At 38.3% G+C, this 24,537-nt stretch overlaps 1 protein-coding gene across 1 annotated transcript in view; it reads left to right on the top strand.

The window, feature by feature from the left end:
• The window catches only part of KDM5A (lysine demethylase 5A), a 50,055-nt gene that overhangs the window by 6,680 nt on the left and 18,838 nt on the right, over positions 1–24,537 (top strand). The window contains exons 6-18 of the mRNA XM_065682376.1: positions 5,555–5,660; positions 6,204–6,292; positions 9,157–9,315; positions 11,677–11,796; positions 12,871–13,029; positions 14,567–14,748; positions 16,468–16,630; positions 17,464–17,583; positions 18,587–18,781; positions 18,913–19,094; positions 19,369–19,493; positions 19,765–19,915; positions 23,211–23,328. Of these exons, the coding sequence (XP_065538448.1) occupies positions 5,555–5,660; positions 6,204–6,292; positions 9,157–9,315; positions 11,677–11,796; positions 12,871–13,029; positions 14,567–14,748; positions 16,468–16,630; positions 17,464–17,583; positions 18,587–18,781; positions 18,913–19,094; positions 19,369–19,493; positions 19,765–19,915; positions 23,211–23,328 (1,869 nt within the window). The remainder of the gene's footprint in view (positions 1–5,554; positions 5,661–6,203; positions 6,293–9,156; positions 9,316–11,676; positions 11,797–12,870; positions 13,030–14,566; positions 14,749–16,467; positions 16,631–17,463; positions 17,584–18,586; positions 18,782–18,912; positions 19,095–19,368; positions 19,494–19,764; positions 19,916–23,210; positions 23,329–24,537) is intronic.

The following is a 24,537-nucleotide window of genomic DNA, read 5'->3' as shown; positions in this document are numbered from 1 at the left end:
ATGTTGAAGCTTCTGTTTGTGCAAAGTTTGAGAAGCTTTTTACAACTTTTTCAAATATGCCCTTTGGTTACATGAATGGAAATATGTGTATAGATAAGTTAATTGTGGAAATTGCTTTTGGGACTGATTATCTCAAGCTGGACAGACTGTTTTTTTTAAGAAATGAAACAAATGTGTGGGGAGATGATCAGTGATGGCTGGAACTGTATAGAATTTCCACAGTTTTTCTTCTGAAAAGCAGTTTCTTCTCTTCTGGATTAGTTATGTTATAGGGACTTCTGGTGTTCTACTAGGTGATAGGAAATCCTGAGAGTATCCTGCAGTAAATCTCAAATCAAACTGAATCACCACCACTTTTAATCTGTATCATTAGAGATTATCTTGGAGGCTTGTCCTGGTGGTACTATTGCTTCTATTGCAGTATTTAAAGCAGATCTTCACCCTCTGAGAAAGGTATCTATTGCCTGCAGCATCTTAAGGCTCTTTACATTGAGGTCTAGTGGCTTCCTGCTTGGCCCATCAGGAAAGCATGGACAAAAGCTGGATTTATATGCAACAAATCTACTACTTGCCTCATGCCACTCTAGACTTACTTTAAGCACCTGTTGTGGCTTAGATGCAGCTGATAATTCAGCACCATGCGGCCGTTTGCTCACTCCCTTACCCTCTGTAACAAGGATGGGGAGGAGAATCACAGAATGTAAACTCCACGGGTTGAGATAAGAGCAGTCCAGTAACTAAATGTAATACTAATACTAATAAGGGAAATAACAAGGTGAGAGGAAAAACTAAAGCTAAAAGGGGAAAAGAAAAACCCAATAAACACAAGTGATGCTCAGTACCATTGCTCACCACCCGCTGACCGATGCCCAGCCTGACCCAAGCAGTGACCTGGGCCTTCCGGGTGACTCCCCCCAGTTTAGATACCGGGCATGATGTGCTGTAATATGGAATATCCTGTTGGCTACTTCGGGTTGGGTGTCCTGTCTCTGCTTCCTTGCAGTTTCTTGTGCCCCTCCCCACTGGCAGAGCATGAGACTGAAAAGTCCTTGATCAGAGTAAGCGCTACTTAGCAACAGCTAAAACACTGGTGTTATCAGCATTGTTCTCAGACTAAAGCCAAAGCACAGCACTGCTACTAGGAAGGAGAAAAATGACTCTTACAGCTGAACCCAGGACAGTAACCCAAAGTTTTTCCAAATGCTGTTAAACTGTTTGTTTGTGTCAAATGCATAATTCTTGTCACTGAGATATTTAAGTATGCCTTATAAATGTTCATCTTTTTCTCTGATGTGATCATTTAGACGAAATCATATTTTTAGTCTCATCTTACTGAAGCTGAATTTGTATTTATTGTAGCCATATAACAATGCATCACACAAGCAGTCACAGGCTGTGATCTTAGATGATCTCTTGAATAATACATTGTTAGTGAGCTATCCAGAGAACCTGAGAACACTGCAGGAACTGCAGCATTCATTTGTTATGTGGAATTATGTTTTGGATTTGAATGAATCTTGTGTGAAAATGCCAGTATGACCTTTTTCTCATCAGTGATATAAAAATGTCACTACGTCGTTAAGATCCTGTGGGATCTTTTCTCCTGCTGATTTCAGTAGAATGATGATACTTCTTATTTCTTCTTGTTGGAAAAATGATTCTGTGGTGATCCTGGCATAATATAGCTGCTTCATTTCATTTAAAGAGGCTGCATTTCAGAAATTAGGGGATTTTACTTGGGTCATCTGCAAAAAGTAGAAATATATGTATGTATTTAAATGCCTTTTATTAGGTCTGTAGCTATGCCATCATTTAAGCATTACACTTATTAAAATGGTTGAAACGAGTTCTTTAATACAGAAAAAACTCAACCTACTTGCCTAGCCGGGGAAAGTATATTTTGGCTATGTTGGAAGCTATGTATAACTCTCTTAAGTCAACTCTGGCACTGTACTTAGAAACAGATTTGTCTGCAGTAGCCCCAAATGGTTGAAATGTAAATATCTGGGGAGTGCTGAGAAATTATTGCAGATTTCAGTGCACCTCCTTATTGTAGACAAGACTGTTCACTGTTTGAAGTGCATACCTGGAATTGTATCGGAGATTGTCTAGCTAGTCTGCAAAGAACAGTAATGTAAAGACCTGCTAAATAAATGTCATTCTGCTCTAGCTGAAATATCTGGAAGGTTTGTATGTAGTGTGCTGCGTAGTCTAGTGCTGGGGTAGCAGTGAACATGGATAACTACACTGGCCTCTGCGTCTCGGTAGATTTATTTTTTTTCCGAAGTACCAGAAATACTTTTCCCAAAACACTCTTACCTAGCAATGGGTGATGAAGGAGAACGCATGAAGATAGTAATCTGAAATTACTGAAATAGACAAAGATCCTCAGCAGCAGAAGGGGCTGGCAGACTTTTCAAAAGCAATTTTTTTGTTTTCTAGAGAAAGTGAAAGATGAAGGAAAATGGGGAATGAGAATTCTCATTTGAAATTTGGCTTGGGGATCTTTGGATCCTACAATAAAATGTCAGTTGTATTGTCTGAATAGGAAGAGGATAATTTGCTGATGAGAGATTCTGCTCAAAAATAAACAATGCTTTATTCTCTTTCTCCTTTCTCCGAAGAAATCTAGCACAAATAAAAAATTGAGAAGGGCAACTGAATTACTAAAGGCTGGTAAAGAAAAGGACAACAAAAAGTAGGATGAATTCAGATTAGGAAAACAGAATATCCTTAAGGAAAGGTTAAATTTGAGTGAATGTGTGTTAGAAAAAACTAATATATCTTCATAGATAATGTGTTAGGGTGTATTTTAACTGGCAAGGGATTTGTCTAATGAGGTTACATCATGATCATTTCTGGTAGAGAAATGCAGTACCAGAACAAGAAGACAATGAAATGCTGTCTTTTCAAAGGATATTAACATCCAGAGAATTTTCTGAAAAAGTAAAACCTAATTCTGAGTAACATATCTACGTTCTGGTTTTGGTTACAAATTTGGTTGATTGCAGAATAACAGAATTAATAAGATAAAGTTCTTTTTTTTTTTTTTTTTAAATATGAAAGATTTACTTTCATAGAAATAGTTACATGAAACAAAAGAACTCTGGGACATGCTGATAAATGTCCCAAACATGTAAATATTTTGATTCTTGGTTGTAAGTATTCAGGTCTTGAACATTGGGGGTGGAGAGGTGGGGATGCAAGTGTTTCAAAGTTGATGAAGGTAGGACAATAGAAAAAGTGTGTGAATGCAGTGTAACTGGATCATGTTATTAGGATTCACCCATATAGAAAAGGCTTTGGGTTGTACTTTCTGTTGGGAAGGTAAAAGAAACAAAAATAATTGCATCCTTCAGGACAAAGAGGTGCCAAGAATAGAATCACAGTTTAATAAGCTTCATTTTGCACATACGGAAAAATGGAATGAAAAAGTGTGATGAAGTTTTTTGTTGTTAGCAATGAGAAAATGACAAGGAATGCAAGATTTCTGCTTCTGGGTGCTCACAGTTTTGAGTTTGGTGGTTTTGTACAGTCTTAAAGGGCACCACAGAAAGTCTACTCATTAAGGCTTCTGAATGCTTTTGGTATCCACACCCTAAATTACCAATTCTCAAGGTTCATAGAAATCTGATTTAAAAAAAATAAATCCATTTTAATGTGCAACCTATTCTCTTTGAAAACTGTAGCTCTTTCTACCTAAGCATGAATGGATTGCATCCACTTAAGTGAAATTCAAGCAAATCTGTTAAGAATGCAGTTAAGAAAATGTATTTAGGTACTGCATTTTTAATCAAAGCTGTAAAACTAAATTTACTCTTAGTAAATTTGATAATAAAATTATTTTTCAGATGTCATTGAGAAAATTGTCTTAGGTCACAATAGCAGGAGAGAAATTGTGGAGATTGTTAATGATTGTTGTTGAAATGATGGAAAATTGTACTATGCTGAGAAATGTAATATGGGTTGATTCTGTCAGGTTCTATTAGTTGAGAGAATGGATAAGCTGTTAATGAATTTCAAATGGGAACTGAGGGAATGTGAAGTCTCCAGGTGGTAGGCTTTCTTATACAGGAAAAATGTCATTTTTTCCTTATGGCTTATTAGTCAAAAAGGGAGGAATTTGTGAGAAAAATTTGCCCCTTAGCGTGCCGTTTCAGAGTGGGCTTATGAAGCTGGTAACATGTAGCTAAAGTGAAAATAATAGCAACATAGAATTCATAAATGTTCAAAATTAGAATACAGGCAATAATGAGTTTGGAAAGATGCCACTTAGCATACTGCATACACACTTCAGTGGGAACAAGGGCTCTAAATATCGCTGAAAATTCCTTAGAGTAATAATGTCTAGGAAATGATATCTCTTTCAATATGTTCAAGAAGCAAGAAAACCAGCTGATTTAGGCTGAATAAATGGGAAGCATCTTATTTCTTTTAGTATTATTGCAAATGTGTTTGATGTTTTTTTAAATACTTTTTTTTTGTTTATTAATTAAAAACACTGAAAGCATGTCACCCCAAGGGAGCTTGTTTCATGCATGGTATCTCAGGCTGTATCTTGGTGGAAAATAACAAATGAAGCATAATTGGGAAATTACTTGAAGAGTAACCTCCTTAGAATTAGATACTTAGCTTTGAAAATGGATAGATTTCCTGAGATCTTTTAAGATTGTGAATGATGATAGTTTAGTAGCCTTTGGGGGCTGGACTAGATGATCTCCAAAGGTCTCCTCCAACCCTAACAATTCTGTGCTTCTATACCAGGTTAGAAAGGGTTTTCAAAGTATAAGGAGGCAGCATAAATAAAAATGCTGAGGTGATTGCATTGCAGATGAAGACAGAATATGTAGGTTCTTTTTGTTGTTAGGTGTCAGTGATGTGCGAAATCAAGGTAGGTCAGCAGTGGGAAACAGGAAGAAGCTCAGTTGAACAGAACACTTGAGACAATACTGGCAGGGCCATGCATTTGTCACATAATGGGTCTTTTCATGTCTGTTTTTGAGGTTTCAGGGGCAGCATGAGTAGCTGCGATCTCAGAGTTGTACTTACAACATTTCATTGTAAATAAACCCATGAGTATCCTAGCTTAAGGTAGGGTGGAACTCCTTAGCATCATGTGTTCACACAAGCAGTTAAAAAAATCTTGTTGAAACAGTGTATGTGGTAATATCCAAGTGTTAATATCCAGGCACTTGACTGAATCATGGTAATTTCAGAAAATACTGCTGTGGCATATTCTTACTTATTTTCTGCTAAATGTCAGACTTAGTTCTCTATTTGCTACATAGGTGACTTCCTGTAGTTTAATACGAATGGAAAATAATTTGAAATGCTGAGATAAAAATGCTGTCTTTTATTCCATTTGCATTTGTTCATTTGCTTGAACAAATTTTCTGTTCAGCTTGCATGAACAGCAAATCATGTCTTCATGCCTCTGTTTCCTGTTTTTTAATGAGCAGATGTTGTGGGAGAGTGGAATATAAAGGAAACATGGAGAATCGGAGAGGAGGGATATTGATGGTTTGTGCTGATGTGGTCTTGTTTTTACTTTTAGGCGGAGACAGGAGAAATGAGTAGAAATACTGAGCTAAAAAAGCTGCAGATCTTTGGAGCTGGACCTAAGATGATGGGACTGGCATTGGGAGCAAAGGATAAAGAGGGTAATTAAGTCTTGGGCTCATCCCTTTGTAAAGTCATGAGGCTATTAAACCTTTCTGACTGTCTCTAGAGAAAATGCTAAGAAGTAAGCAAATCATTATAACTAGAAAAAGAAATCTAAGTATTGTAGGGTTTCATTCATGAGAGATTTACAGGGTGCTTCTTGTAACTTGGCATAGTTTCAGCTCTTTATGTGTTGTATAGTAACAATAACAATTAAGCAGCTGTTGCATGAACTGAATGACTGGAAGGGAAAACAGGATTTGACAGTACTGAACCTGATCCTGCCAATGAAATGCACAAATTGAGTGTAATTCACTTTTTTTCGTGAGGCATTTGGGACGATCTGTGAGGATAAGCAAAATGTATTTTCCTAATCCTTGTTGATTTTATATTGGCCTGGTACAACAAGGCAGTATTGCTTTCTTTGGACTGTCAGGTAGTTTCTGATATGAAAGGCATGGTACCAGGCTGGGTGTGCGTGTTGTTTTTGCAAGTGTATCTTGACATGATACTAATAAAATTTAACTTTATTTTGTTTTAAGATGAGGTGACACGGAGGCGCAAAGGAACCAGATCAGAAGCATTTGGAATGCAGATGAGGCAACGAAAAGGAACTCTTTCTGTCAACTTTGTGAGTTCAATTTCTTTGTTGTGATTTCTGAAGAGAAATTAATTGATTTACTAAGATTTTTTTCTAGTCCTAATACACACTCCCCCCCCAGATAGATGAATCCGTTGACAGTAGGGCAGATCATACTGTTACGGGAAGAACCAATAGTGTAATCTGTGCTCTGGGTTTCTGTTTTAATCTTCTGGACAGGAAGGATGTTGCAACATGAAGGTGCTTGTTGATCATGGGTTTGAGGGCTTGCTTTGCCACATGCTTCTTGCATGCCTTCAGTAGCTTTTGATGAGCTCCCCTTTGTAGAACAATTATAATACTGCTTCTCTTCCTTAAAAGATATTTTGAGGTGCTCCAGTACGTCAGGAATTTGGATTTCAGCAATTCCAGCTTTCATGTCGTTTCTGGTTTGTTTTTAAATTAGTTATTCATTCAAAAGAAACCCCTAAGGGGCAAAATTAAATGTCTCTGATGGCTGACTGTGGAAAAGTGGAGTATAGTTGTCCTTAATGTATTTCATAACACATGACTTTCTATTTTCCAAGTCATGTGTATGCAGCCAGGAATGAAGATGCATGCTTTTAATGTCTTGAAAATTAGACTCTTAACTAATAACTCAGGTCTTTTTTTCTTAGCCTGAGAACACTTAACAAGAGTTTATTTTAAATTTCAATCATAGAATAGAAGGCCAAGACGACCAAAAGTCTCCAGGAATCATATTTTCATATGTGGAAATACTTTCTGAGGGGAAAATATAAGGGAGAACTTGTATGTTTCAAAAAACAGATCATTGTGCTGTTGCAGCTAAGTTAGAGTATGTGACAGGAGTTTTAATTGTGCTACTACTCCTGAGTGTATGGTGTTCCTAGGCTGTGTAAGTGTTGTGACCATTTTGTTAACTATGCTTTAAAGTATTTTGTCTCTGTTTTCTTTGTAGAAAACTGTATTTGTTTATTGTTTTCAGTTACTAAGAGAAAAGGAAAATCCTGTGGCAACAGAACTGCTGGTTTGGAACTGTATTGCTGTAGCTGTAATCTTACGAAGTTCTGTGACTTAGTACTGTTTGGTTCCACATGTTTTTTTATACTTGGATGAGAGATCTTCAAGGAAAGCAGTCTTTGAAGTGCACATGATACGTTAACCCTATATAACTTTTAAAAAACACTGTGGTGCAGTTTTGTTTATACTTCTCCCTCATTCGTTTATTTTTTTGTGAAATGCTGACTGTGAAATTAAATACACCTTTTTCTTTTTATCCCCTCCCCACTTGATACATACATCATCATGGAATTTCTCTGTTTTATGACATGGTTGAGAGGCTTATTTGTGGTTATTGTGTGATCACCGATCTGCTTTTTATGATTATATTTCAATGCAGTCTTTGTAATTGACAAATCATTACTTAGTCTAATGTAAAAATTGCATATGTTAATATGAATTTGGAGAGAAAAAGGTATTATCAGTGGTAGGTAACTAATGAGTAGCATAGTATAGGCTCCTCTTACAGTTGCCATTTTAAATGCATTTTTAATTTTGGGGAGAGAACCTGGAAATACACGTTAAGATACTCTTCTTCCATTCTATATACTTGCAACAAAAGCAACTAGGCTGGTGTTTTACACATGATACGCCATGAGGATGAGTGTGTGATTTTTTTTTATTTTTTAAAGGGAAAAGTCATATGTCTCGTAATAAAACTGCATTATTTCTTAAAATTATATCTTAGGAGACTTAACCAGGCATTCTTAACTAGGCTGTGTAACTAACATGGCGTTTGACATCAAGTATTTAACACTACTGTGTTAACCTAATCAGATTAAAAGCATATGGTTTTATGGCATCTTGATGAAAAAAACAAACACCGAAGTAACTCCTCTGCTTCTGGTGTTATTTTGAGCTACATGAGAGAAATAAGCATAGTCTGAGTTGCCCACTATTCCCTGATGGAATAGTAGCAGAATTCGGTGCAAGTGTTATTAATGAAGTTCATGTTGTTAATAAAAATTTATACAGAAGATAATTTTTTTAGCTGTGATATGGTAATACAAGGTTTATACATTTAGACTGTTACAGATCTTCAGCACTATGTTTAATTAAAAGTCCTTTGAACAATATAGGAAGCAATAGCAAAGAAGATCTGAAACATGTTGGTAGGGTTTTCTCTTTAGACTCAGACTATTTCCCAGTGAGTGTTATTGAGAGATTATTGGACAGACACCTGCAAAAATTGTTTGCTATTGTATTGGGATTAATTCTCCTTTCTTATCACTTGGAGTTTTTAAGCCTTCATTTTAGAGAAAATAAGAAAGAATTTGGTACCTTTATGTGCAGGTTTCCTTCCTTTCCCCTTGGATTTGTAGACTGAACTCTGTGGGGTTTTCTTCTCTATTTTTTTGCATTGCAAAGGTAATCACTGTACATCACTGGAAGTGATGACATGTATGTTTCTTAAAAACATTTTGGAGATTATCCTCAGCTATGTGCTCTTTGTAAGGATGTAGTTTGAATTATTTTCTATGACATGGGCCCAATGGGAGGGAGTTCTAAAAACTGTAACCTACTCTTTTTTGAATAACATAAATGACATGCTACTTTGAGTAATATAGAAAACAATTATCCAATTGAACTGGATAGTTATTTTGTAGTACCAAAAGTCCCCCTGTCCCCATGTATTGCTGCTTTGTGAAATTGAAGCATAATTGTTAATTTTCAGTGATTCTCAAAAACCAGAGGAGACTGCATTGATGTTCATGTATCGAACTTTAGGATTATATCTTTTGCTCCTTAGTGTAAGGAAGGCAGGTTCTGGATGAGGAAAGTTTTTGTAACATTTTTTTTTTTTTTCTTTTCTGTGTTTTCTTTTTTCTCCACAGGTTGATCTGTATGTTTGCTTATTCTGTGGCAGAGGAAATAATGAGGACAAACTGCTACTGTGTGATGGATGTGATGACAGCTATCACACTTTTTGCTTGATTCCTCCTCTACCTGATGTACCCAAGGGTGACTGGAGGTGTCCGAAGTGTGTTGCTGAGGTACAGTTCAAGAACTGTTCAAGCTTTGTGTGTATACTTGTGTTCCTGGAAAGATCAGAAGAGCAGTTCAGCTCAGTGCCATTCCATCTGGGTAGAAGCCATAGTTTTGTTTGGCATATTGTCAAGATGAGCTGTGCATCTCCAGATGCTCTTGATTGGTGAGCCATAAGGAGAGAGAAATTTTTCTTCTGGAGCTTGAATGTAACCTTCGTTTATTATATGGCTATGTGATAGCTAAAACTTTGGCCTTCATATGCTAAGAGCTGAAACTCAATTTGATAAGCCAGTAGTGGGAAATCAGGAGGAGAAGTAGGGTGGTGATAGGTGTTTCAGCATAGCAATGAGACATTTTGAAAACTATGGAAATACGCAGTTTGAGCATAACGGACATTTGATTATTGGCAAGTCATTATGGTGGTGTTCAGAATAGCTGGGAGTAGAAAGTGAAGGAACTAGTTTTAAAATGTAGCTATTTTAGTTTTGGTTTAGACAGAAAAAAGAGCTGAGGCTCCAGAAGTGAGAACTGGTTGAATTTAATTCTTAAAAAAAGAGGAGCTACCAACTTCTAAGAAATGACTGATCAAAAGCTTGAAGGCATCAAACATCATTTAATTGCCTTAATTTTGCAAGCTCAGGAAATGGGTAGATGTAGAATACAAAGGAAAAAAGCTTACTGTTTCTAAAGCTGTAGTTTTGTGACTAGTTTAAACTTTTTAGATGGTGTTTTTACAAAAGGAACTGTAGCACACGTGTATATGCCCATTTTTCCCCCACATCCTCAACACTTTCCAGCTGTTGGTTTCTGCTGTTTTCTTTATGGTGGTGTATGAATAGCTGTGCAGCCACATAGTGAGGTGCATCAGCTTGCTGCTTTCTGACTTCACCAGGAGAGGCCAGGGTGTCACATGAACTCAGACAAATGCTGTTGTGAGAGAGGTGGAAATACATAGTTAAAGGCAAAGGAAAAGATGCAACTAACCCTTTCGGCTGCTGCTCAGAGAATGGATTAAGCTGCTTTTTTATTGCTTTCTTAAGAGAGCGCAATGAAGGAGTATTAGCAAACTACAGCAGTCCAGTGTGGAGATAATTTAGAGAATATAGTAGTACATACAGTGACTGCAGTGGTTTAAGAATGTGGAAACTTGCAAGAAATTTCTGTGCTACTATTGCTAATAAAACCAGGGCTGCATTGTTCCCATGAAAAAATACACACATAGGAATAAAATCTGGAAAGTTAGTGACAGATAAATTACTAGAAGACGATACAAGAAGTACTTGAAAAACTTTGGAAATGCATTGAAAGCAGAAGGAAGAAGGGAAACAACATAGTTAAATTATGTAATGGAGAGTAAACAATGGCAGAAAGATGTTTGAAATTCAGTAGTACTTTTTGCTTCAGTTTTTGCTTTAAATGTTAATTGTATACAGATGCTTAATGCAATGTTAACGGTAGGGTGCTAGAACAGACGCTGGGAAGAATAGGATAAGGGATCTTTATACAGGTCAACATTGTTAGACAGTGCTTACAGGTGTAGATTCCCTGTTGCAACCACCATTAAAGAACTGCTTTGATAAACATTGGGCATAGTCTAGGGATATTTTCTCTTGAAGAAAGAGAAACAACTGATCTCTTGAATTCCTTTCCAGTCCTTTCGGTTTGTTTATGGCTGAACAGCTGGCTATCAGATAGTTCTATTTCATGTTTGTGTTCAAATATATTTTGTATATAAACATTGTGTCAGATACAAAGAGGCTGAAAAGGACACTGTAGAAATGGGTGGGGAGATTAGCTGGAATGTGAACTAACATATTTTGTGCTCTTGGGGTAATGGGATTAGAACAGTGGAAGACTTGGAGGTTTTCTGTCAGATGGACCATGTCTGCTGTTAGCTGTGTTGCATTGTTTTAATTTCCTTCTTCCTCTTCTGTGTACTTCCACAGTGCCAAATCCGTTAATGATTTGCTGCCTTGATAAGACTGAAGCATATTCAGGGTTTCTTCCTGTACAGTTATTCCGCAGGTGCTTGAATCCAGTGTGTCTAAGAAATGTTTTATGGCCAAGCATCTTGTGTTCTGTCTTACTCTGTGGCTGGCAGCAGTAGGTGACGAAACTTAAGTTTTGGACAGGAAAGCAGGAGCGTGTAACATTGGGGCTTACCACTTTCGATTAGATTCTGTATCATTAATCCTGTTCTGTTTCCATTGTGGTAGGACTTCTTGCTGAGAAAAGCACTCAAAACTGGTACCTTATTGTGTTTGGTAAGGACTCGGATGGACACTAGGTTTTTTTTTTTTGCTTAAAAAATGTAACTGTATCATAATCTGCTGCAGGGAACAATATTTTCATGTTCTCTCTCCCAGGAATGCAACAAACCCCGTGAAGCCTTTGGATTTGAACAAGCTGTCAGGGAATATACTCTCCAGAGCTTTGGTGAAATGGCTGATAACTTCAAGTCTGATTATTTCAACATGCCGGTCCATGTGAGTTTCAACTTTTTGCTGTGATTCCTTGTAGGGGAAAAAGAGTGTTCAGCTGATCCTGGATTTTTGCTTTTTTTAAAGAGGCACCATAAGTTTCAAACATGTAAACAAATCATTTAGCTTTCTGGCATCTGGTCTCATTTCAACTTCATTTCACCCTTTTCTTGTGATGTATAGATAGGTTATTGCTTGTTAGGGTAAACCTTATTGGCCATGCTGTGTTCTTGCCCTTTTTGATTCACTGAACCAATTATCTTGTTCTTGTTTGGCAGAGGGGTCTTTCTTCTGCCCTTCCTGTGGCTTTTGTCTTGGTTTAGTTTGTTCGAAGGATAAATCATTGTTTTCCTCCCTGTTACAGTGTTTTCTTGTAGGCAGTTCAATAGGCTGAGTCTGTCTGATAATAATGGTTTGATTTTTTTTGTCCTGCATCTCAGCAGCATTTTTAAAACTAGTGTTTCTGCTTTGGCATGCTTCCATGAATCCACTGTCCCGTAGACTGCATGCAGCACCAAGCTCCTTCTCCTCTCAGGGCTCTTCGGTAATTTATGGGCATACTTCTTAAAGCTTCTACTTATTTAAGGATTGCAGTTCATGATACAACTTTGGGACACAGAGCAAAATGAGGAACAAAGCTTATTTCACAAATATGCTTCATAAACGCATATAAGGGAATTGTAATGAGCTATATGCAGATTACACTCTTGAACACAGTTCTTTATCTGAATTTCCTTACTGTTAGAAGTTCTGGTCATTAACTTCTGAAATAGTTTGGAATTTGCATGCTCTTCATTTCATTTGCTGCTTGGCTGCTGCTGGCTGTCTCCTTCTCCCCTTTTTGGCTGTACTTCTGGTAAACTCATCTTACGGTCTTTTTGTTCATGCCATCTTTTACGTGTGGCATCCTGTTGCTGTTACACTGCAGCCACTAAGGAATACAGACCAAACCCTATGACTTTGAAAAGATGGAAGGTAGAGAGGGAGTGGCTGTGAGATTCATGGGGGATTTATTGCATGAATGACAACTTTTATATTGGGTCTTATCTGTGCATGCCCTAACATCTTTTCTGCTTTTAGATGGTTCCCACCGAGCTTGTAGAAAAAGAATTCTGGCGATTGGTGAGCAGCATAGAAGAAGATGTCATTGTGGAATATGGGGCTGATATCTCATCTAAGGACTTTGGAAGTGGCTTCCCAGTGAAGGATGGCCGACGAAAGCTGATGCCAGAGGAGGAGGTGAGGAACGGGATATGTGAACTGACCCCATTCTTTGCTCTGTATAAGATTTCACAGTAAGAATTTAGGTCAGAAATCGGTGTGGATTTTTTATTTTTTTCTCACAAAGAAGCTGCTTAAGGCTTTTGCATACACTTAACATTCCAGTTGAGCACGGCATTAATCTGGTATCTTAAGTTCTTTTCCAGATCTGGTTGCTGATAGCTAAGCTGCTTTTCATGATTTAAGTCACACCTGGTTCGTATCACTTAGTCTCATCAGGCAAAATGTGCAAGTTGTTACATTATGTCTGAGGGAGCTGATAAGATTATTTATTTTTTTTTTTTTTGTTCCAAACCTTTTTGTTACAGACTTAGCTACAGATACATGATTCTAACCTCCTTAGGAGGTTTGTAATAGGTAAACCAGAAATACAGGATTTAGGTTGTTTCTCTGACTGTGCATACTGTAAGAATGAAAAGATGTAAATACAGCATTCTATTATAGAAAATTTTATGAAGAACATTTGGTAAGTATATTATCGATCTTTCCCTCAGATCTTACTTTAGCATATCAATTTTCTGGCTGCTTATATGTTTAAATTCAGGCAAAATGAGAGTAAAGGTATGATTTCATGATCGCATGGCCCAAAACCAATTTATACTGATCACTGGAAGAGTTAATCCTGCTCACTGTTGTCTTCCTACCTGAACCTTTGTTGGCTATGCAGTGATTGTGTAGCTGCTCAGTGAGTCAGAACTGCTTGCTGATCTATTTGGATGAAAATACATTTTCTAGCCAGATCACTTAAGTAATCTGACTTGCTGTGTTGTCTTTATAGTGTCAGATCAAAGAAAATGGCAGGGAGGTGTGGCAGAGCTGAGTGTGTGACCGGTCTGCTTTCAGAAGGTAGACAGACTAATGTTAAAAATAGAGTAGTGAGCTTTTAAGGCAGTCTGTTTGAATTCTCATTTTTTGTGCAAATTGTGTGTATTTGAAGGCGAAGGTGGGATTGCTTGACTAGTGATGCTCTCTTCCCAGAAATGAGTGTTTAGGAATCTCTCCTCTTGAGAAACTTTCTGAAGTAATATAAAAAGATCATCAAAATAAACTGCAGTGCAGTAAAGCAGGTCTTAAAAAAGCTGAAATGATAACATAAGATTCACTGTGCTGTTTACAGTCTGAAGTTACTCTATTTTATTGAGGGCTTTCAATCTTTTGTCGTTCTCCTAGTAGTGCTGATACTTTGTTCCACCAAAAAAGCATGGAACCTATAAACTTGTGGGAGGGGAACCAAAGCCTAAGTGTATAAGCCTTGATCCAAAGAATATATATGTTGAAATTCTAGGACTGGCCTTAAATCTTGGTCTTGATAAATTGCTGATTTAAGGTATCTCAGGAATTATTTCTTAGTTTTGATGCTTCATTACTGCAGAATATTACCCACTCTCTACTGTTGAAATGCATAAGCTGATATTTTCCTTTATACTTTCCTTTTGTGAGTTGGTGTCCTTTTGTACTTCTGATTTGTTTAGTATTTTCTCCCTTTGTTTGGCAGGATTATGCGCTCTCTGGTTGGAACTTGAATAACATGCCAATTCTAGAACAATCAGTCCTTGCTCACATCAATGCAGATATCTCTGGCATGAAGGTACCTTGGCTGTATGTAGGGATGTGCTTCTCCTCATTTTGCTGGCATATTGAAGATCATTGGAGCTATTCCATCAACTACCTGCACTGGTATGGAGTCTCCTTTGTGTATTTACCTTATGCTGCCCTGTTTGCCCTTAGTAAATGTGTAGTTCTACTTGAAAGTGCCTATGCATGCTGATGACATTTAACCAAAAATCTAAATGGGATGAGCAGTCCATATTCTTAGGCTAATTAAAAGTGAATACAGATACTATTCTAAGCACTTCAGTGTTTTTCATCGACTGATTAAATATTCTGTGTTGCCAAAAATCCAGTGTCACTGCTTTACAGGCTCACATCTTTTCTAAGGAAGCTTTCTGTTCTGAGCTGAGGTACAGTTGACTGGTTCATGATTTAAAGTTGGTGTGCCCCTGTGTTGGGAGTGCCTAATGGCTTACACAGGCATCAGAGCTGACAGTTCAGCAGCAGATCTGTGTATACACAGAAATACTATTCAAGAGAAGAGAAATTGTAGAGTCTTTTAGAACAATCCTAGAAGTTTTCTGGTGTTCAGCTTTGGTGTTTGAAAAGAAGAACTGTGACAGATTAACTGATTTCCATTGCAGACTTCCCAGTCATGAGGCTCAGTCACAGTGGATGGATCAGGGGTGAAAGAAGGGGGAAACTGTCGAAAGCACCCCTTTAGAATAGAAAATTTGTTGTACATCTTGTAAGGATGAGTTGATGGCCTTTAGGCTGGGATTGCACACTTCTGGAGAAGCATGTTTGCTATTAAAATATGGTTTGCGGTTTCAGGGGGGAATTAGTTTAGTTTTAAACTCAGTTATTGTCCTCAGCATGTTATTAACTAAATCAGTATCTGAGGGGCTGGTGTCAGGCTGGTGAATTCCAGCAGCCCAGATGAGTAGAAACTTACTATTAACTGTGTCCTACCAGCAGGTGTCACTGAAGCCTGTAGGAACCACAGAAAATGCTGTCCTGTCTAACTTTGGGATGGTTGGTGACAAGATCATTCATATGGTTAAATAGTGCTGCGTAAATGATTTCAGATATTTCAGCAGCCTACTGCGTATACTTAATAAAATAAAAAAAATCCCGGAACCTCAGCACTATAGATACAAGATCAAGTCTTGTCTTAACCAAAATAAAGCATAATGGGGGGCTGAAATAATACTTAAGTCATGTAATCTTCTGTTTAGTTTTGATCTTGTTCATCTTTTTCTTCCCTCGTACTTAACTAACTCATGTTATTAGGAATCTTTTATCCTAAGAGTCCAGTGAACCACTGGTTTTCAGTAACTGGTTATGTATATTAGAAGGATTGGTTATATTTTATTGTACTCTGATGTTTTATTTTTTTCCACTCCTGCTTAGCTGGTGTACTATTCTATGGTTTCAGGAATATGACTACTCAAGGCCTAATTGAGTGAGCGGAGGAGTATCATGATCTCTTTTTCTCTTAAACGTTAGCTGTGAATTAAACTTACTTTCTTTTTCCTAAAGGAAAATGATAGCCTATTTTATCCAATTAGAACATGGTAAGTTACAATTATCATCCGCATACAGCTTGTAATGGGAAATCTAGTGCCAAGTATGTTGAGAACTGTGTTGCAGTTTGGTTGATTTTTCAGATAAGAATAATACATCCTGAAGAAGGCTGTTGTTGATTAAAGATACCTTTGTGTCTCTATGCAAAATATATGGCTTATGTGGACAGTGCGGCCAGGTTTGAGGTCTATTCTGCAGCTGGGTGGCAGCATTACTTTTAAGTAATGTGTTTATTATTTATTTGTTGTGTTTTGTTAGGGGAGAGCCAAAGACATGGTATGGCGTGCCCTCTCATGCAGCAGAGCAGCTAGAAGATGTGATGAAGGAATTGGCTCCTGAACTATTTGAATCCCAGCCTGACCTCCTGCATCAGCTGGTCACTATTATGAACCCCAATGTGCTGATGGAACATGGTGTACCAGTGAGTAGCACATGAGCATTTTTTACAGAAGTACTTCTATGCGCTCTGTTTTTCATCCCATTCCAGATTAGTGTAGCAGTGGTTTGGTGTAACTGAAGAATTTCCATGGTGGACATTAACATGTTCAGTTCATTAGTTCTGTGGTGTTTTTTTTTAGAACTGTTTTCTAGTGTCTTCCCTAGATTTACCATGAAATTTAAGTTGCCTTAAATCAGAAGTGACTGTCAAGCTTCTTATATAAAATATCGTATATAACAAGTGTAAATTGTGTTTTTATTTTTTAATTAAAAAGCCCCAGGCTGCCATAGCAGCAAGTTTGTCTGTAAAGCGCTGTTCATCTTTTGATGTTAAAATGTCTTATGTTCAGAAGAAGTCTCAGCATTACAATATGCTTTTTTGACCAAACATGATTGACTGCAGACTTGAAGCAGCAGTCACTATCATTTCCTTTCGTCTTAATATAAATTTCTTCCCTGCCAAATACCCCAAGAAAACAAACCGTAAACTGTTTCCAGAAGCTTTTGCACTGTTTCCAGAAGCTTTTGCACTTTGTGGTACAATGGATTAAATGATAGAGAGACATCCCTTTTGGGATTCATAAAGAGAATTTTTAACTGTTGGCATATATATTCAGCTTTTTTGGTTAAGACTATTGAGGATTGACTTTAAGAAGACAGAACCAATCCTCACCACTGCTGGGGTAGTTACATTGCATGTGGTTTCTATAGAAGTAGTGTTCAGATATCTTGTAATTATGTGTCTTTAACTCTGTTGCAAGTTTCATACGTTTTTTTTACTGTTTTTTTTCCCCTCTTTATTCTCACCTGTATTAGGTATACAGGACCAATCAGTGTGCTGGCGAGTTTGTCGTGACCTTTCCTCGTGCCTATCACTCTGGATTTAACCAGGGATACAACTTTGCTGAAGCTGTGAACTTCTGCACTGCTGACTGGGTCTGTTCTGTTTGTATGTGTTTGCTGTGTCTTGCTAGATGACCTTAGCAAGGAAGAATTAATTACCTGAAGAGTAGTCTTTTAAGTTACATAGTCTGTTTTATATTTATAGTTCCTGGTACAACAGTTAACAACTGATAGGAGTTTCTGTTACACAAAATAATTTGATGAGCACATAATTTTAAGCAGTTTCAAACTGCAACTTTGGTATATGGTCTTCCTTTTTAAGTAATGGTCTAATGAAAAAGTGACATTTGCAGTACCTTCAGCTAGTATTTGTGATGCCTCTTTCTGAATTTGATACAGATTAATGTACTGTCATGAGCAGCTGTTGTCATTTTAATGTTGGAGAAGGCATATTTTTTGCTTCTTTGTGCCAGCTCATTGAACCTTTTAATCATGTGCTTGTTCTAATATCCATGCTTACACCACAGCATGGCTTCTGTGGATTCTTCAGTAAGTGGTCAAAAGTGTGTTCTATCACTCTCCAGGGTTTTCCCGTGGAAATTATAATCTCATCTGTAGTTTATCTATCTCTACCTTCTTTTTTGTTACCTTCATGTAGGAATTTTAATCTTTAATCAGAGAATTATATTAATTTCTCAGAAAAATTGTCTGTAAGATTGACAGTGTGTCAGTGTTCTTTTGCTTTAAAAGACACAAAATCAGTGATACCAATTTTGGTTAACTCTAGTCACCTTAAGGTAGAAGAGTGACTTCTTTTTGATGCCAGTTTCTTTCCACTGAAAGTAAAAAGGGCTTAGGACAACTCTTAAACTTGTGTCTTAAAGTTGGGCACATTAGGTTGTCACATGCCCCGCAGTACAGATACCCTCTTTGTCCTCATCTGTGACATGACTTAAGGTGGTTATAACTGGGTCTGTCCCATAAGATAAACTCCCATAGTCTCAGTCTTTCCCAGGATTTGTCAAAGGAAAATGGAAGCCAAGAGATCATCTCGAAGCTTCTTTTCCCAGAATGACAGATGTAATTTTTTCTGTAGCTTCCCATTGGACGTCAGTGTGTGAGTCATTACCGAAGGCTGGGACGTCACTGTGTTTTCTCCCATGAAGAGCTAATCTTCAAGATGGCTGCAGATCCAGAGTGCTTGGATGTTGGGCTGGCTGCCATGGTTTGTAAGGAGATGACTCTGATGATAGAGGAAGAGACACGATTAAGAGAGTCTGTTGTACAGATGGTGAGTTATAAAAGACAAGTCTTACTCTGCTTGCAAAAGAACGTTTGCTTCCCCCTCCCACCCCCCGGCCTGGATTAGAAAATTTTAGCAAGTGTCCTATTTTATTTTTTTACTTTTTTTTTTTTTTCAAGGGGGTGTTGATGTCTGAAGAAGAGGTGTTTGAACTGGTTCCAGATGATGAGCGTCAGTGCACAGCTTGCAGAACCACGTGCTTCTTGTCAGCTCTTACATGTTCCTGTAATCCTGAGCGTCTGGTGTGCTTATACCATCCGTCTGATTTATGTCCCTGTCCCATGCAGCAGAAGTGTCTAAGGTACACAGGATATTTTTTCCCCTCTGCTTTTCTACCATATCCAATAGTTTGCTGGAGGTCAGTGACCAAATACAGCATTCGGCCACACTTTTGTCTACTTTAAGAAATATTTTTATCCTTTGCTGTTTCTTGGTTCCCAGGCAGCTGGTATTATACATGTTCTGTCTTTCTTGACTTGTTGTAGTTGGAAAAACTCAATATAAGCACTATACTTTTTTTTTTTTTTTGTATGGGCCATTAATACTCTTTCTGTATTTTCTTCCTGTATCTCCAGGTACCGGTACCCACTAGAAGACCTTCCTTCTCTACTGTATGGAGTGAAAGTTAGAGCACAGTCGTATGACACATGGGTCAGTAGAGTTACAGAGGCTCTGTCTGCCAGTCTCAACCACAAGAAAGGTCAGACTTCTATCATTCTTAGTAGGATGTCCTGAAACTTCTACATTTGTTTTGTGTTCTCATTTAATGAAACACTGTGTATTGTTTAGTGGGAAAAAGAAAATGAGTGTATTGTTTAGTGGAAAAAAAGAAATGAGCTAATCTGAGTGTAATGCAACTCGTCATTCTGCATTTAAGATTGAACTAGCCTTTGCAATCTTGATTGAAGGCATTTGAAGCAGTCTGAAGTATTTTTTTGGTTTTATATACAAATTATGTGCTGTTATTACAGATGTGATTGAGCTGAGAGTAATGTTGGAAGATGCTGAAGACAGGAAATACCCAGAGAATGATCTTTTCCGCAGGCTCAGAGATGCTGTGAAAGAAGCAGAGACCTGTGCTTCAGTAGCACAGCTGCTTCTGAGCAAAAAGCAAAAGCACAGGTAGGACAGGCATTTTTTCAACAGTTCCTGTCTTTCTTTTTTGCCTCTTTTTTGGCCCTGGAAATGTAAGAATCCTGAGACCTCACTGCCTTCTAATTTCTTTCAGCATTTCCTGTCCTTAGTGCTGTGACTCATTGAGAGGTAGGGGAGACAGATACAGTGACACAAAGGGCCAAAAAATGGACTTGCTTGGAATGTGTTAAAGCTACTGTTTTCAGCTGACTCATGTATTGAAATTTTAAGTGTCTTTGTGAAGCTGTGTGTCTGATCACTCATCAGGTATTTCTCTGAATGTGTGGGAGAACTGTAGGGAAAGACAACTAGAGGGGAAAAACATAATGACTGTGAGTCTTAACATTGAATCATAGAATGTTTAAGGTTGGCAAGGACAACAGATCATCTAGTTCCACTCCCCCCCCGCCATGGGCAGGGACACCTCACACTAGACCAGGTTGCTCCAAGGCCTGTCCAACCTGGCCTTGAACACTGCCAGGGATGGGGCCGCCACAGTTTCTCTGGGCAGCCTGTACCAGTGCCTCACAGTAAATAACTTCTTCCTAATACCTAATCTAAATCTGCCCCCTGTCACTTTAAAGCCATTCCCCATTGTCCTGTCACTACTTGCTCTTGCGAGTGTTTGTGTTTTAGGTAGCAGGGCTAAGAGCATAGCTTAAAGGAATGGAAAACAAATCTGTTAAACACTGGATTGGAAAGCAAAACGTTTGAAAAGAATGAAGTACCAATTATGGTGGTTGGGGCCAGAACAGTTCTATCTTCTGATACACCATTTCTCAAAGATACGTATAATTTTACCAACCATTCTGAAGTTGCAGTGTGTGTTGTAATAATGGTGGATTTTCTGGAAGATGCAAAGGAAAGGTGTCTTGCCAGCATTGACTGAAACAAAAGGATCTTGGGGAGCAGAGCAGTGCAGAAAGCAGAAACAGTCCATAATTTGAGCCAGTCTTTTTCTCCTTGGGAAGGACCGTGGGAAGCAGTGATGCGTGGATGAAAAGTAGTGGCTTGTCTCAGTGACTTCTGCCAGTTTAGACTCACTTAGTTCTGTTTCCAGCCTTGCCTGTGACTGCCTCAGTGTCACTGTCCCCACCTCAGCAGTCTGCTGGATGTGTCCCCTTGCGCTGCTCTCATGAGCCTTCAGCAGTGCGTTCTTCCTTCTCTCCTGTGAATTCCATGCACTGAATAAAAGTCCCATAGAATCATATGATCAGGTGATCGTAACTTTTGTACCAGCAGTTGTGTGGTAAACTTGTGGCTTGTATTTCCTCTTACTGTAAGATTTGGCTTTGCAGTTGGTTGAGGTTTTTTGCATGTGTAGCTTTTGTGTATAACTTAAGACTTTTCCAGGAAGGGAGTAAAAAATAAATACTTTGTTAATTATAATACACACCTTTACTACACAGAACATAACACGTTACAATTCCTGGAATATGAACACTGAAATGTTAGTAACACCACAGATGGAAGCGTAACACCTGATGAAATTGAAAAGCTGTTATAAAATAGAGAAACATTTTTGCTGTATATGAAGGGGAAGGAAGAGTGTCCTGTTTGGCTTTCATTGCCTGTAGGGTCCCACTACCACAGAGGTAGCTTAAAACTGTGGTCTGGGTGAGGAAAGCAATGCTGCAGGGGTTGCACTGCCCTGTTCTCATTGAAGTTTAATTATTTTGGTAGCTCCCAGGTGTTCCTGGACTGTTACTGCTTCCTCCTCCTCCTGCTGTTGGAGTGTGTCAGCCTTCTGTCAAAAGACTTGCCTTCAATTAATTATATGCTGTATTTCCAGCACTGTCCCAAGAAACACAAGGGGTAGGAAGATTTGACAGCTTTCAGTGGTGTGTCTGATCTAAAGCTGAAAGAATTCCATGGGGATAAATAAAAGGACTCAGATGTATATCTGAGGGCTGTTGCATGCTAAATAGCAGTATGTTACAAAATTGAGGTTTGAGACATTTTTGAAGCCTTTTTGATTAATAGTGTTAGGGAATTTAAATATAGAGGTCATGTTCAGCTGCTTCTTTTATGTTTATGTTCATGTTTAATACATAGAGAAGGGTCACGTTTACACAAAGGATAAGGCTGTTAAAGAGGCAAATTAAAAATGAGTGTTCAAATAGAACAATTTGTCAGAGACTGAAGCAGCAATAAACATATGGTCAAATGTAGCAAAAGAAAATCTATCCCATATACATCTGATTATATATAAACCTGAAAAATAGGTAATGTGTAGCTGTGAATATGTGTTCAGCATTCCAAGCCTCTATCTCTCCCTGCTGTTGAAAGTTGTGATTTTCCATAGGTAGGGATAGCTGCATCTCTGTGCAACATCTCATGCAATGTGCTGTGCCATCTCCTGTGGCAGTCCATGGTTGGACTAGGGACAGAATGACACTGCCACGTTTCAGAGAGGGTGCCCTCCCGCAGGTCCAGTGCAGCCACCATTCCTTCTCACTGTTGTAGCAGGTCAAAGCCCCCAGTATTCTTCCTTCCCCAAGTTTTTGATAAAGTGTAATTATGTTTGATTATTAATCTAAAATGTTACTTCTACAGCTACATTTAAGTCTGTAGGTTGAAAGATTTCTTTGTTTTATGTTTCTGTAGTAATAAAATGTAGGTTCGTTAGCAGGCAACAGCTCTTCAGTGTTTAAAATCTGGCCTGCTTGTGAAGTTGTTGTGCCTGCCAGTGATACGTATGCCAAGTGTTTAATTTGTGTAGCGTGTCACTTTTAAGTCTTACTGCATTCAGTGAGCTTGTTATACTTGCCTCGTGATATTTAATGGAAGTGTCTTTGCAGAACGTGTCCTACTTAATAGTGGTCTTCTGTTGCAAGGCCAGTTTCCGCAGTTTGCTGGCTACAAGAGAGTAAGATCTAGAAAATAAGACTTTCTTTTCTTGCTGCTGTTGCATACCTCAGACTTCATGTCAGTGCCTGCCATGGCAGTCAACTTCTTGAGCTACTTAAAGAAGGCTTTTTGGGACTGTATTCTCTTGCCTGTTTGGAACAAACTCCAGTTGAAAGTCATCTAGACAATCCCACCTTGGAAGAGGAGAGTGGATTCTCTTGAAGATGTGTAGAGGTCTTACATTAAAATTAGTTTTCAAGATTGTGGAATTCTTGTGGAGTTTGGGGCTTTTTGAGTTCTGAAGTGATACAAGATTTTTTTTTTTTTTTTTAGTATGTTGGGAATCTTGATAGCTTTCTGTCACTGGGAGTAAATTCAGGGATCATCATCTTTCCTCTCACCTAGTGTTGTCTAATTACATCTTTTCATACAGCCGACAGAGCCAAGATAGTGGAAGGACAAGGACCAAGCTAACCATGGAGGAGCTTAAAGCATTTGTACAACAGTTGTTTAGCTTGCCCTGTGTTATTAGTCAGGCCCGACAAGTAAAGGTAAGTTTGCATCTGCTTCTCAGGTGATGTCATGCCGTCTGTTTGTTTCTGGTTTTGTAGTATGGGTTTTTTTGTTTTGTTTGTTTGAAACATAATATCACCTGGTGTAAAAGACGAAAGCCTTTTTCTTTAAGGATCTGTCCTGCACTGGCAGAGATGGATGGAATGGGGTGTTTTATTTCCAGCTTCTAATATAAGGCAAATAGCTGCTTTGCAATAATGTCTGTAGCCTCAAGACAAGAAGTAAAAGACTGGATAAATGTAGCTCAGTGTCTTCCTGCTTTACTGGGTAATCTTGCTGTTGTCATTGAAGTGTCGCTGATGACATACTGCCCATCATGATATCCGTAATGGAATTGTAATATATATTTTGTGCTCATTTGCAAGCATATCTTTAAAAGAACAGCCATGACATTTGTACATTTATGCTAGTGTAGCCTTAGCAGCTTAATGTGTGGGGCTCAATTTGGTAGCTTAAGCATGGATTTCTTTGAGATTCTCTGTAAAGTATTCAATCTGGTATCCATTGCCATTCTGGAAGAATACCTTAGCTCTTGTGTAGCAGTCTAGGACAGTGTGGGGTATTGCTCATGGTGGTCAGCTTTAGGCAAACGAACAGAGCATGCTACATGACTATGCATATGCCTTTCAAGGTGCTCGTTGCAGTGGGCATTTGTCAGATGGGGTGGTCTTGCTGTAGCTAAAGCAAGATAAAAGATCCATCCTCCCTGCCTGTGGCTGTACAGGTGGCCCAGTTTTATCTCTCTGAACCAGTTACTCTTATTCCAGCATCATTAATGCTGTCTGTAGTTACGGAATTTTCAATATATGGTTGTTTTTTTTCTGAAGATTACATTGGCATGCCTCTTTAGAGGAGAGGGAAAGCAATGCCACATTGGCAATTGTTCTGTAAATACTTTTCAGCCTTGTTTTCCAAGTTACAGCCCTCTCAATCTGTATGCATGGCCTGCACTTCTTATCCTTCCTATATATCTTTGCACCTGTCTTTGAATGAATCTAGACCTAGACTATAGTCCAGATCAAACTGATTCCTCTGGCTGCTATTATCATTTGTCACTCTGGCAGTCTGTATCATAGCAAGTGTTTTCAGCAGCAGTCTTAATTTGTTTGTGTCACTGATGATGAAATGTTAAATGGTGTTTTACCTGCTAACCAACTTCTAGAAAACTCCTTCAAGAAATATCCTTA

This window comes from Lathamus discolor, chromosome 1 (genome assembly GCF_037157495.1).
Source record: "Lathamus discolor isolate bLatDis1 chromosome 1, bLatDis1.hap1, whole genome shotgun sequence".
Lineage (NCBI taxonomy): Eukaryota > Metazoa > Chordata > Aves > Psittaciformes > Psittacidae > Lathamus > Lathamus discolor.
The sequence above is the reverse complement of the archived record's forward strand: the minus strand, read 5'-3'. Positions and strand labels throughout refer to the sequence as shown.